We start from the raw sequence: 14190 nt of genomic DNA, 5'->3' as shown, positions 1-14190 counted from the left end.
TTGTTGAGGCCAATTCACTAAATATATTCAAAAAGGAGTTAGATGAGGTCCTTACTACTAGGGGGATCAAGGGGTATGGCGAGAAAGCAGGAATGGGGTACTGAAGTTGAATGTTCAGCCATGAACTCATTGAATGGCGGTGCAGGCTAGAAGGGCCGAATGGCCTACTCCTGCACCTATTTTCTATGTTTCTATGCACATGCGCGCTACAGTGGGCGCGCATGTGCAGTAGCTCCAGGCGCCCAAAACTGTGTGGGAGGGGCCCGAAGCACGCAGCCCCTAGCCCTGGCCGAATGGCCTCACTGGGGCTACGTGCATAAGGCTGCCTCCCACGCCCAGCTCCTGCTTCCTCCCGACCCTACTCGACTCCCGCTCCCCCTCCCTCCTCCACCCCTCACCGGACCCGCGCTCCCGACGCCACCTACCTGTAAATCTGGTGCTGGGACGGGCCCTGTCCGAAGTCTTGGGCCGGGCCCGTTCAGCCTCCCTCCCCCTTCTCCTTCCACCCCCTCCTTTCCCACTTCCCCCCCACCACTTCTACTTTCCACCCCCCCTTCCCCTTCTCCTCCTTCTCTCCCCCCCCTCTCCCCTTCCCCCCCCTCCTCCTCTCCTCTCCCCCCCACCCCCTCCTCTCCCCCACCCCCTTCTCCTCTTCCCCCCCCCTTCTCCTCCCCTCCTCCCTCTCTTCCCCTCCTTCTCCACTCCTCCCCCTCCTCCACCCCCTTCCCCCTCCTCCCCCCCTTCCTCCTCCTCCCCCGCTTCCCCCTTCTCCTCCTCCCCCCCCCGCTTCCCTTCTCCTCCTCCTCCTCCTCCCCCCCCGCTTCCCCTTCTCCTCCCCCGCTTCCCCTTCCCCTTCTCCTCCTCATCCCCCCGCTTCTCCTCCTCCCCCCCCTTCCCCTTCTCTCCTCCCCTCTCCCTCCCTTCCCTCCCTCCCCCCCCACTCCCCCTCCTCTCGCTGTCAGAAACACAGACACTGACAGAGTGAGAGACACACACAGACAGACAGAGAGATAGAGACACTGACAGAGACACACTGCTGGGGGGGGGGGGGGGGGGGAATCCCAGCACGCTGTTGGAGGGCTCCCGGTGATGCAGTCGGTAAGTAGAAATGTTTTATTTATTGATTTAAAAAAAAAAATTATTTCTTACTAATTTTTTTTGATTGATTTATTGGTTGATTTATTGGATGTTTTTATCATTTATTATTGATGATGGCTCTTTATTTGTAAAACTGAAGTGTTTAATGTTTGTAAACTTCCCTTTAACCCCCCCCCCACATTCCCTAAGCCTGATTTGTAACCTACGCCTGATTTTCTAAAGTGTAGACAAGGTTTTTTCGAGCGTACAAAAATCTTCACTTACCCCATTCTAAGTTAGTTTGGAGTAAGTTTTCACTGACGAAACTTTGAAAACAGGCGTAAGTGGTCGGACACGCCCCCTTTTGAAAAAAAAAATTCTGTTCCAAAGTGAAACTGTTCTAACTGACTCGAACTGGAGCAAACTAAATGCCGAGAATTTGAATTTCTAAGATACTCCGTTCTACACCAGTTGCTCCAAAAAATCAGGAGCAACTGAGGCCGAAACTTGGGCCCGAATGAGAGGTGATCTTATTGAAATGTATTAAGATTATGAGGGGGCTTGACAAGGTGGATGTAGAGAGGATGTTTCCACTGATGGAGAAGACTAGAACGAGAGGGCACGATCTTAGAATAAAGGGCCGCCCATTTAAAACTGAGATGAGGGGAAATTTCTTTTCTCAGAGGGTTGTGAATCTGTGGAATTCGCTGCCTCACAGAGCTGTGGAAGCTGGGACATTGAATCAATTTAAGACCGAAATAGAAAGTTTCTTAACTGTTAAGGGAATAAGGTGTTATGGGGAGCAGGCAGGGAAGTGGACCTGAGTCCATGATCAGATCAGCCATGATCGTATTAAATGGCGGAGCAGGCTCGAGGGTCCATATGGTGCTCCTACTCCTGCTCCTATTTCTTATGTTCTTATTAGGATCATGCCTTATCACGCTTATCACTACATTATACAATTTGTTAACGTGTCTTCACCAAAAGGTTAGTGGCTATTCAATACAAGCTTTCAAGAACGGCCTGAGTAAACTTTCGAAAAATAGATTAGGCGAGACAACTGCCACGCAATAAACATTAAAACATTTGTTCACTCAGGATTTAAGTAAAGTTTAGATATATCAGTAAAAGATCCAAAGGCACCGTTTCGAAGAAGAGCAGGGGTGCCTGGTCAATATTTATCCCTCAACCAAAAATCACAAAAAAATGGTTCCTCTGATCATCATCACATTGCTGTTTTATGGGACAATGCTGTGTGCAAATTGGCTGCCGCGCTTCCCACATTACAACAGTGACTAGACTTCAAAGTTTTCTCTGGCTGTAAAGCACTTTGCGACTTCCTGACATTGTGAAAGGCGTTACATAAATGCAAGTTCTTTCTTTTCTTTTGCATGAATAGTGAACACAGGATTAGGGGACTCAATTCAAAATTCACAAGCCTCGGGCAACATTTGTGCCCCAAGTTTCCACACGATAAAAAACGGGCGCCCCTCCGAGCTGGGCGCCCGTTTTTCGCGCCTAAAACGGCGCCGGAAAAAAAACTCGCGATTCTGGAGCGCCCTGCAACTCCTTGCCTGTTTGGCGCGGCGCCCAGCCTACACTCGCGCCGATTTTGTAAGTGGGAGGGGGCGAGTACCATTTAAATTAGTTTTTTTTTCCTGCCGGCAACGCTGCGCGTTGGAGTGTTCGCGCACGCGCAGTGTGAAGGAAACATTGGCACTCGGCCATTTTTGTAGTTCAGTTTTTGGAAACATTTTTTAATAAAAGCCACATTGCCCATCAGCACATCAGCACTGAGAAGGCTGCAGGAAGCCTCAAAGTTGAGGCAGCCGTTTCCCGATGACCTCCCCATTTTGCCGTCGGGAAATGGCTCCTCAATTTCTGAGGCTTCCTGCAGCCTTCAGTCTCCTTCCCTCCTCCCGCCGTCTGGAACGGCTTCCTTCCCCCCACCCCCCTGCGTTCAGTCGCTCACCCGCCGTCTGGAACGGCTTCCTTCCTTCCCGCCGTCTGGAACGGCTTCCTTCCCCACCCCCCGCCGCGTTACGGCTTCCTTCTCCTCCCCCCCCCTCCCCCCGCGTTCTGTCGGTTCCATCCCTTATGCCCGCCCGCCTTCGGGAACGGCTGCCTCATTTTGTGAGGCTTGCTGCAGAATTCTCCCTGGCTGAAGCACTTTCACACAGGTAGGAAGATGATTTATTTAATCTTTTCTTTGCTTATAAATTTTTATTCAGGTTGGATTTATTTGTATAATATTTGTACAAGTATAAATAAGGATTTATTGTAGAATTTAATGACCTCCGCGCGGGTCGAGTCGGGGAGGTGGGGAGTGGGAACAGGAGCGCGGGTCAGGTCGGCTCAGTCCGGGGGGGGGGGGGCGGGTCTGGGTCTGGTCTGGAGGCAGGTGGGTGCCGGGAGCGGGTGTCGGGTCTGGTCTGGCTGGGCAGGGGTGGGGGGGGGGGGAGCGGGTGTCGGGTCTGGTCTGGAGGCAGGGGTGGGGGGGGGGGGGGGGAGCGGGTGTCGGGTCTGGTCTGGAGGCAGGGGTGGGGGGGGGGGGGGGAGCGGGTGTCGGGTCTGGTCCGGAGGCAGGTGGGTGCCGGGAGCGGGTGTCGGGTCTGGTCTGGTCTGGAGGCAGGGGTGGGGGGGGGGGGGGGGAGCGGGTGTCGGGTCTGGTCTGGGAGGCAGGGGTGGGGGGGGGGGGGGGGAGCGGGTGTCGGGTCTGGTCTGGAGGCAGGGGTGGGGGGGGGGGAGGAGCGGGTGTCGGGTCTGGTCCGGAGGCAGGTGGGTGCCGGGAGCGGGTGTCGGGTCTGGTCTGGTCTGGAGGCAGGGGTGGGGGGGGGGGGAGCGGGTGTCGGGTCTGGTCTGGAGGCAGGGGTGGGGGGGGGGGGGGGAGCGGGTGTCGGGTCTGGTCTGGAGGCAGGGGGGGGGGGGGGGGGGGGGGGGAGCGGGTGTCGGGTCTGGTCCTGGAGGCAGGGGTGGGGGGGGGGGGGAGCGGGTGTCGGGTCTGGTCTGGAGGCAGGGGTGGGGGGGGGGGGGGAGCGGGTGTCGGGTCTGGTCTGGAGGCAGGGGTGGGGGGGGGGGGGGGGGAGCGGGTGTCGGGTCTGGGTCTGGAGGCAGGGGTGGGGGGGGGGGGGGAGCGGGGTGTCGGGTCTGGTCCGGAGGCAGGGGTGGGGGGGGGGGGGGGAGCGGGTGTCGGGTCTGGTCTGGAGGCAGGGGTGGGGGGGGGGGGGGGGGAGCGGGTGTCGGGTCTGGTCCGGAGGCAGGGGTGGGGGGGGGGGGGGGAGCGGGTGTCGGGTCTGGTCCGGAGGCAGGTGGGTGCCGGGAGCGGGTGTCGGGTCTGGTCTGGTCTGGAGGCAGGGGTGGGGGGGGGGGGGGGAGCGGGTGTCGGGTCTGGTCTGGAGGCAGGGGTGGGGGGGGGGGGGGGGGGAGCGGGTGTCGGGTCTGGTCTGGAGGCAGGGGTGGGGGGGGGGGGAGGAGCGGGTGTCGGGTCTGGTCCGGAGGCAGGTGGGTGCCGGGAGCGGGTGTCGGGTCTGGTCTGGTCTGGAGGCAGGGGTGGGGGGGGGGGAGCGGGTGTCGGGTCTGGTCTGGAGGCAGGGGTGGGGGGGGGGGGGGGAGCGGGTGTCGGGTCTGGTCTGGAGGCAGGGGTGGGGGGGGGGGGGGGGGAGCGGGTGTCGGGTCTGGTCTGGAGGCAGGGGTGGGGGGGGGGTGGGGAGCGGGTGTCGGGTCTGGTCCGGAGGCAGGTGGGTGCCGGGAGCGGGTGTCGGGTCTGGTCTGGTCTGGAGGCAGGGGTGGGGGGGGCGGGGAGCGGGTGTCGGGTCTGGTCTGGTCTGGAGGCAGGGGTGGGGGGGGCGGGGAGCGGGTGTCGGGTCTGGTCCGGAGGCAGGGGGGGGGCCGGGAGCGAGTGTCGGGTCTGGTCTGGTCTGGAGGCAGGGGTGGGGGGGGGGGGGAGCGGGTGTCGGGTCTGGTCCGGAGGCAGGGGGGGGCGGGCCGGGAGCGAGTGTCGGGTCTGGTCAGGGGGGGGGGGGGGAAGCAGGAGCTGGCCGTGGGAGGAGCCTTATTCACGCAGCCCCAGTGAGGCCATTCAGTCAGGGCTAGGGGCTGCGTGCTTCGGGCCCCTCCCACACAGTTCGGCGCCTGGAGCTACTGCACTTGCGTGCCGACTGTAGCGCGCATGTGCAGAGGTCCCGGCACTGTTTTCAGCGCAGGGACCTGGCTCCGCCCCCCCACAACTCCTGCTGGCTGCGCCGAGGGCCAGAGGACCTGCAAGTAGGTGGAGAATACCGAGGATTTTTTTAGGCGCACTTTGTGGCGCGAAAAACGGGCGTCCAGGTCGGGACTGCGCCGTTCTAGGCGCGTGTGGAAACTTGGGCCCATAGTTTCTAATTAAGTGGTCCCCAGACATGTGCAAGAAAAATCAAAACATGTGCAGAGACAAATCCACCTGATGGGGGAATGAGAATTCTTTTTAAAGAGAAACAAAATAGAAGTATAATCTTCAACATAGAAAGAAGCAGTTACACATTAGCAAAAGTGAACAAGGAGTGATGCAGAACAAAAATGCTTGCAAAGAAAAAAACATGGGAAGGAATGTCAGAACATGGCAGAAGTAGAATTGAAATATCATGCAAACTCAAAAACTGGAAGATAAACAGTAAAAGTATATCCTCTCAACTTAATTTCATAATTTTCTTTTAAAATGCAATGGTTCGTTCAAACAGTCCACTGAGAAACACAAGCATTCAGGCAAAATTTAAACATCATTGTTTGAAAACAATCTATTCCTTAAATTTAAAAAGAGATCACTGGACTATACCACCTTATTTATTCTTGGATATCCAGACAATATGAAGCTTTTTTTTTTTATAAAGAAATAAAAACTCAAATGCTGGAAATCTGAAGTTAAAGCAGAAAATCCTGGAATCACAGCAGACCCCCGGTGCTGAAGAAAGGTCTGCACCCAGAGCGTTAAACAGTGGTTTATTACAGATGATGGTGGATCTGCTGTGTACTTTCAGCATTTTGTTTCATAAAATTCCTTTATGCACAGCGCTCACTGCTGGACTGATTTTTTAGCAATTTTTCATTCTGTAAACACTCTTGCGCCCAGATCACAAATGGGTTCCTCCAAGCAATTTACAGCTAACACAGTACGTAAATTAAACATCTGTTATGTTACTGTGCCATACAGAGCAGTTCCAGGTTTGATCCCTGGTCTGTGCTGAGCTTTCTGATTTCAGCCAGGATAGTGGGAGTAGCAGTACAATTGTGCTCAGTTTCCCTGTGCTAGGGAGGGGAGACAGAGGAAACAAATAGAATTAAAGCCACCAGTAATCCTGCTCCTGATCACTGTACAGTGAGCTCTGCTGGAAAGAGCTTTGTGTGGACATTAGGTAAAGGCAAGACATGCCCCATTACAATCAAATAGCCTGCTGACAAGCACTGTCTTGAGTCTCACATGAAGAATGGTCACTTAGATGAAGTACTGAAAGTCTACCAGTGCCCGTGGAACTATATTCCAGCACAAGTCGCTGTCTTCATGAGCATAGGGGAGGAATGAAAATACAACAGTTCGGCACTTATACTCACCAGTAGTGACACTAACTGTAACCACTGCAATTGATGCATGTCATCTGCTGTTAAGCGTTCAAAAGAGAAAAAAAATCAAATGTCATAACACTTAAATAGAGCTCAATAAACCAAGGTATAGTCCTAACAACCAGCATATAAGCACATTGCTTGACTAAATCATCAATGACCAAACTCTAATGATAAAACCAGCACCATGATAATGACACCGAAGCATTTAGGAGCGCTACTAGTACATACTGCTTTAATGTGCAACAAACACAGACCACAGCAAATAAAGACACTTTTTTATAACATGCAGGTTCTCCTGTAACACATGCATTAGATACAATGCACTAGAAGCATCACAAATGTTCATTCCATTTGTGAAGGAGATCTAAATACATGTCTCTGTGAAGTCTAATTTTTGCAATAATACTTCTTGCTTTTATTTTCTCAGACTATGTGCATGATAACATGCGGCCAGGTTGTTAATAATAAAATGCCTCAAGTCAGGCTGCAGAGTATTGATATTTTCCATTGGTTTTCTATAATTAATGGGTGGATCAGAATTTACTTTTTTTTACCCACTTTGAGGAAGGAAGGGAGGGGGAAGGCCAGCAGAAACTGATCACCATTAATTGCATATACAGGTGAAACCGCTCTTATCCGGCACCCTCGGGATCTGGCCGGTGTCAAATAAGGGATTTTGACGATCAAGGGAAGGTCAACATTTCAGGCCCAGCTTCAGTACCTCCGCGACGCTTGGCCTCCTTCCGCCCCATCATGGCTTACTCCACAGGTTATACCAGCGTGTGCCTCTCCTAGGGCATTCAAAGTAATGAAGAGGTCTTTTCTTTACGTTTGGCAGAGCGCCGAGGGCTGCGGGGAGGGGAGGAGCGGCTGGCCCAAGGACACAGCACGCAGGCCCGATCCCAGAGGGAGCCCAGAGGGCAGCGAGGAGGGGAGGAGCGTGCCGGCCCGACCCCAGCCAGAGAGGCAGGCCGATGGGACTCTGCAATCCATGTGCTGAGCCGGGATCGCGTTAAGAGCAAGCCCACTCAGCATAAGTGGAGCAATGGCAGCTCTGTGGCTGCAGGTGTTCCAGCAGAGCGACAAGGAGGAGGCAGCCGGTAACCCCAGCATCGAGGCAAAAGGTAACGGCCAAGCTCGGCAAAGCGAAAAACTTGCTGGGGGTTTAAATATATTTCTTAAAAAAAAACTTTTATCAAGCTTTTATTTATAATTTAATTCAAAATTTAATTATTAGTAGTACAGGTTGAACCACTCTTTCCTCCACCTCTCCCCTAACCCAGCGACCTGAATACCCACTTAGGCAATCAGTGCCTTCACAAACGGAGAGGAAGGAGTCTCCGTCTTCAGGAGAGCAGAGATAATTAAAAAAATTATCTGTGCATGTGCCTGCACTACCGGTCCCCCTCCCCCGCCAGAAATGATGCCGGATGAGGGTTGGTGCCAGGTAAGAGCGTCCCGGATAAGAGGTTCAACCTGTATTAAACATTATCGCAGCAATACATTGTTGTGCAGTTATAAATATTCTAGAGGGAACTGCATTTTATAAAAACATGTTTAGGAAAATGCCTCATGATTTCATGTGTTTGGATATTATATTTTACATGAAATTCATAATGCAATCTTTACTCCTATGTCCCAGACAAAGGGGCGAGGCAGAACAGGGTATCATGACAGGAGAGAAAGGTGAGGAAGAGGATAACTGATTGGCTTTTAATATTAGCCACAAGCAGAAATGAATTCTGAAGAAATTCTTGAAGCTAATACAATTGGAGAAAGAAAAGATCACCTACAAATAGTTATGGGGAAATATGGAACTCTGGGGCAGTAGAAGTCTGGGCTATTTAGGTCTGAGTGAGAGGAAACAAGATCATTGTATCGATTAGCACTAGTAAGAGAGAAAGGTGGCAAGTGAGAGTGTGGTTAGGAAGTGCGCGATCCTGCGGAGGTGCAAAATGACGAAGGGACCCCATCTCTTAAGCTTTAAAATCCGAACACTGCTGAGTACAGAGTCCAGAGCTCCTGGTTACTAGCGAACATTAAATATCATAGTTTGCCAAGTTGGTGTTTACTGCACCACTCTAGGCACATCTTGATGACTTAAATAAATATTTTCACTGATCGGATTTATTGTCGACAATGACCACAGAATAAATGAGCACCTTGTTCAGCTAATGCCCTCTCAATTCTTATGCGCTGGAGCTCTCATTTCTTTTTGGTTTCTTGTATTTAGTTGCACAAATATGTTGATCAATATGGTTGAACAAAGGGAGTTCGGTTTAACACAGCACTGAATATGGCAGGTATGTTGGAATGATGTACAGCAAGAAGGTCCAGGCTAAACAACTGGAGGAGCTCTGGAGAGACCAGAACTAGCTGAACTACCATCTTCAGAGGGGATGTGTTGGAAATATATTTGCTCATCACAGCTTAGGTCATTCTAGCATTTTTGCAGCACTCATTGTTAAAGCAAACTAATGTGTTGAAACTGCAACTAGGTGTGCTCCAAGTTGTTTTTAACAAGAACTCTAGGCAAAGGGCCAAGGCCCATACTGCAGGACATACCAAGATTGAATAGAATAGGGAGGAAAGAAAGGCAAATTAAGCAGCGGTAATTTGCTAACACCAAGCTTTAAAAACTTGTAATCTTCAGCAGAAGTGAAGATTGAGGAAGGTAAGAGGTTCTATAGTTTAGAGATCCTGGGAAAAATGAGTTGAATATAAGAGAATGCATTATGTCATGATTTAAATACAGGAAGAATGCTTACGCAGTGACAGCACCTACCTGCATAGCCACAACAGCAGACAAAACAATGGTAAGGAAAACAGAGATCGACTCGCATGGCTTCGTTCAAGGGTCGTTCAAACTAATTATCATCCCCAACAATAAATTTGAACGAATCTACCCGATTCAGTGATTCAGCCCTGACAAAATAACTCAGTCTTTCATATCTCTGTAGCTAAGCATACAGACAGTTACAAGATTGCTCTTTCATTTCAGTTTCTCCATGTCTCTCCTTCCTCATAAGTCAGTCACACACACACATTCTCTCTCTCTCTCCCCTTCCTCACTTTGTCCGTCTTCTGCCTCACTTGTTTTACTCTCATCTTCCCCCAACAGCTTTCTTTGTTTCCCACAGCATTGGAGCTGCCATCTGAGATGATCACAGGGAGAAACAGGGAGCCAGACATGTTTCTTAACAAGCAAAAGGAACAGTAAATACAGCCAGCATGCGGTGCTACTGAAATAAAAACTGACAAGCCAGCCAATGCTAAATATTAGCCATGACCTTCCTAACCATCCTGGACAGCATTTGTGTTCAAAGTTGATGTTCCCTTAATCTGAAAGAAACCTCACAGTCAATACACAATGGCATAATAGAATTGCTAAATTAAACTGAGCTGGTCCAGAGTACATTAAGGAAAGATTTGCATTATTGCTAATAAAAGAATTTACAATCCTGTTTTATAATTAGATTTTCTCAGTATCCCTGCCTTTGTATTAGTGCACAGTTTGAAACAGAATCATTTTAATTCTATAGATATAAACATTGTTAGCGTATTACTGGGATAGCTAAGTCTTGAGAGCTGCGTAAACTGTAATTGTCAATCTGTGAGAACAATGAGCAACATAAAATTCAGCCTCAGTTTTGCAGGTTTTAAGCAGTATTTGCGCTGATACCATTAATCTGGAGGACTCCAATTGAATTCCTTGGTTCTCTGACAATTACATAAGAATTACAGTCCAAGTAGCTACCTGATTTTTATACAGAGTGTATCAAATCAAATTTATCCCACAGGAAAACCAGCCGGTGTGTGTTGGGACATCTAAATGGATTCCCCAGTTGGTTTTAGACCAGTAGCCATTCAAGATGCTGCAACGTGAAAGCTTAAAATTAAGAATGGACTCCCAAGGATGTATGCAAGCCAGCCCCTGGCCATGTTATTTTGGACAATAGTTGTAATAGATTTACTGGTATCTTCCTTTGGGTCTCTTTTCACTTAAAAAACAAAGGGGGTGACCTAATTGAGGTCTTTAAAATTATGAAAGGTTTTGATAGAGTAGATATAGGGAGAGTGTTTCCACTTGTGCAGAAGAGCATAAGTAGAGACCATCATTATAAAAGAGTCACCAAGAAATCAAATAGGGAATTCAGAAGAAACTTCTTTAGCCAGAGTGGTGAGAATGTGAAACTCGCTACCACAGGGAGTAGCTGAGGCAAATAGTATAGATGCATTTAAGGGGAAGCTAAATAAGTGTATGAGGGAGAAGAGAATGGAGGGTTATGCTGATAGAGTTAGATGAGGAAAGACCGGAGGAGGCTCGAGTGGATCTTGGACTGGTTGGGTCGAATGGCCTATTTCTGTGCCATATATCCTATGAAATCCTATGTAATTTTTTCTGTATGTGAACAATGGCCAGCATTGCCTTATGGCGAGTCGATGGGCAATGATGAAAAATGCGTGTGTAATGCCAGAAGTGCAAGATCACAATGGACGTCGATATTGCAGGCGCAAAATTACAGGAAGATAATCTCGATGCGCTCATGCAAAACAGCGCAGATTACAAAGCATAAGATCAAGGGAGCTCTCAAATCCTGTGATTACAAGTCTTGCAGCACCCAAAAACATCATCTCTCAGTTTCATGTCATCAAATTTCAGCCTCCTGTCCTTGAATCAGACATACAAATTCATGATGATGGTGTTTACAATAGGCTCAACTGTATAATCTGATGTTGCATTTCACATGCCTAATAATCAGTGCTCCTCTGCCTTCCTATTCCTTCTGTACTGCCAGTACAAACCTCTTTCTTGAATGTCCAAAGTGGCTGCATCACATCAGATATAATTCTCGGTACTGTGACCTTTTGTTTTTAATGAGACAGATATTGCGGAACTCATTCTGCGTTTTATCTGTGTATAATCATTCTGCCTCGCAACAAAACGTTAAGATTTTCTAAAATGTTGAAATTCTGCTGAATATTTGTAAAATATCTTTTTTTAAAAAAAAAAAAGAATTAAAAACTGCAGATGCTTTGACATGGGTCTTGCAGGGATATTTAATTTGTCAAGTAATTTCCAATAGAAATTAGTGGATCTTTATGCTTCGTCATGTCCAATATAATTTTTACTATTCTTATTTTTGGAGAATTTACATTATCTCCCTTCCCTTTGATGGTGGCTGAGGTGTTCTGCACTCTAACATCTCTTGCTCATACCTTCTGCAGGAAGAGGACAATCCTTTCAATCATCTGTGTTCGCCGATCCTCCAGAGTGAACAACGTTCTTGGAGTCCGAATGAAGAGTTTGGTCTTCCCGTAAGCCACATCGTGCTGAAACCCGCAGCACTCTACTAATTTCTTCACGGCCTCTTGATCAGATCGCATGTCATGGTTTGGCCATGTGAACTCTGAAATCATCTTATATCTGGAAAGATGGTGAGAAAGGGAGCGCTTATGACTATCTATTACACGAATGTGAAAACAGCAAAGAAACCAATGAACTTCAATGCATTAGAAACGCATCTACAATTATACTTCAGTTTGAAATAGCTTCATTTGGGAATCAAATGGTGAAGATGCACCAGCAATGAATATGAAGGAATCATGCCATAATGCTCCCTTCCCTATTGGTTTGCTGCTCTGACTCCAGCAGGTAGCACTTCCAGCCTGAACATATTTTTGCCATGAGCGACACAAAGCTTGACTCACCAAAACATTATGGCAGAGTGATAGGTGTTTATGTACATTCAGTGCCAGTGGGGGTTACATAGGTAACCATGACTGCTGTCTTACAAACCTTGGTGGTGGTTTGCAGAACTGAAAACAATTATAACAGTGCCTACAAGCAAATCACAGATCCCATAACCTAATGCAGTACTGTCCAAGCAGTACTGGCCATTTATGTGAACACTGTGGAGGCCACATATAAAGTTCAAATCAATATGTTCCTAGTGATTTTCATATATCTCAATATGTGCATGATAATGGATCTTGGTGTTCCAAGTTAGGAACTTTCATAAATAAGAGAGCAGCTCCAGGACTATAAGCTCAAATAGTGAATGCCTTGACTTCAAATCCAGATTGGCAGGACTTTTGAGCCATACTTTGGACATCCCATCCCTGATGCAGCGCTCCTACTTTCTCACCTAATGATTACTTATGCATAATGGGAAAAAAAACTATTGGCAGGGGTCGACTTATCATTCGACCTCTCGTTCTAATTTCCCGTTTATCTCGGAGAATTCACATTATAACATTTTTATTTGGTCTATTTTTCTCCTGTTAGATTGAGCAGCCACACATCAGCAATCACCCCAAAGAGTATTTCATCTGTAACACTGGAGGAGTGGGATGGGGGGAGGGAATAGTCATTCGACAATCTTTTTGGCTGTGATTTGGGTTTTGCCAGTTTATAATGGGACAAAAATCAGAAGTTCCATTGTCTGCCATCGTCTTTTGTATGCCCCCAAAAAATGAGTTTGTTTAAATGTAGCCATTAGTAATCATATTGTTTACATTGGCAAACATGAGCTGACAGATGCATTGATACGAGTCCCATTTTCTATTGTAAATGGGGTATTGAGGGCGAATTATACATTGACTTAGGTCACACATCTGAGGGAAAGCTTGGCTTTATGAGCTGAACCATCAGGCTAGTGACATGGGTTTTTTCACACATTTTTTTTTCGAATCACCCTGCTGAGCTCATCTCATCTCAAATGTTCTTGGAGTCATAGAGCAGAAGGAATCCATTTAGCCCATTGTGCTGGTGTTATTGTACAAAATATTAGACGAGAGCCATTATATCCTCTCCATTTCGTGCTTGATGCAGGTACAAAATGGAGAACTCAGCATAAAGTAACAGAAAAAGACTTGGATTTATCCGTCTTTCGGATGAGACGTTAAACCGAGGCCCCATCTGCTCTTTCAGTTGGCCTATTTCGAAGAAGAGCAGGGGAGTTATCCCCGGTGTCCTGGCCAATATTTATCCCTCAATCAGCATAATAAAAACAGATAATCTGGTTTATCACATCGCTGTTTGTGGGAGCTTGCTGTGCGCATATTGGCTGCCGCGTTTCCCACATTCCAACAGTGACTACGCTTCAAAAGTACTTCATTGTCTGCAAAGCTCTTTGAGACGTCCAATGGTCGTGAAAGGCACTATATAAATGCAAGTCTTTTTTATGTAGCACCTTTCAGTACATCTCCAAGTGCTTTACAGCCAGTGAAGTCACTGTTGTAATGTAGGAAACACAGCAGCTAACTTATATGCAGCAAGATCCCACAAACATCAATGCGATAAATAACTATTTTAGGTGTTGGTTGAGGGATAAATATTGGCCAGAACAGCGGGAAGAACTCCACTGTTCTTCTTCGAATAGTGCCATGGGATCTTTGACATCAGACGAGGGGGCAGATTGTGTCTCAGTTTAACATCTTATCTGAAAGATGCTACCTCCAGCAGTGCAGCACTCCCTCAGTACTGCACTTCAGTGTCAGCCTAACAAATACTTA

General features: G+C 48.4%; 1 protein-coding gene across 4 annotated transcripts in view; it reads right to left on the bottom strand.

Moving 5' to 3' along the window:
* The window catches only part of LOC139233977 (unconventional myosin-Id-like), a 671189-nt gene that overhangs the window by 402114 nt on the left and 254885 nt on the right, over positions 1-14190 (bottom strand). For 3 of the 4 annotated variants that reach the window (XM_070864719.1, XM_070864717.1, XM_070864718.1), the window contains exon 16: positions 11893-12100. In XM_070864719.1, the coding sequence (XP_070720820.1) occupies positions 11893-12100 (208 nt within the window). Of the gene's footprint in view, positions 1-6660; positions 6708-11892; positions 12101-14190 lie in introns of all 4 variants that reach the window. The other variant, XM_070864720.1, reaches the window with a different exon arrangement.

The sequence above is a fragment of the Pristiophorus japonicus genome, chromosome 21 (genome assembly GCF_044704955.1).
Source record: "Pristiophorus japonicus isolate sPriJap1 chromosome 21, sPriJap1.hap1, whole genome shotgun sequence".
NCBI lineage: Eukaryota > Metazoa > Chordata > Chondrichthyes > Pristiophoridae > Pristiophorus > Pristiophorus japonicus.
Note: the sequence above shows the minus strand (reverse complement) of the source record. Positions and strands in the feature narration are given on the sequence as shown.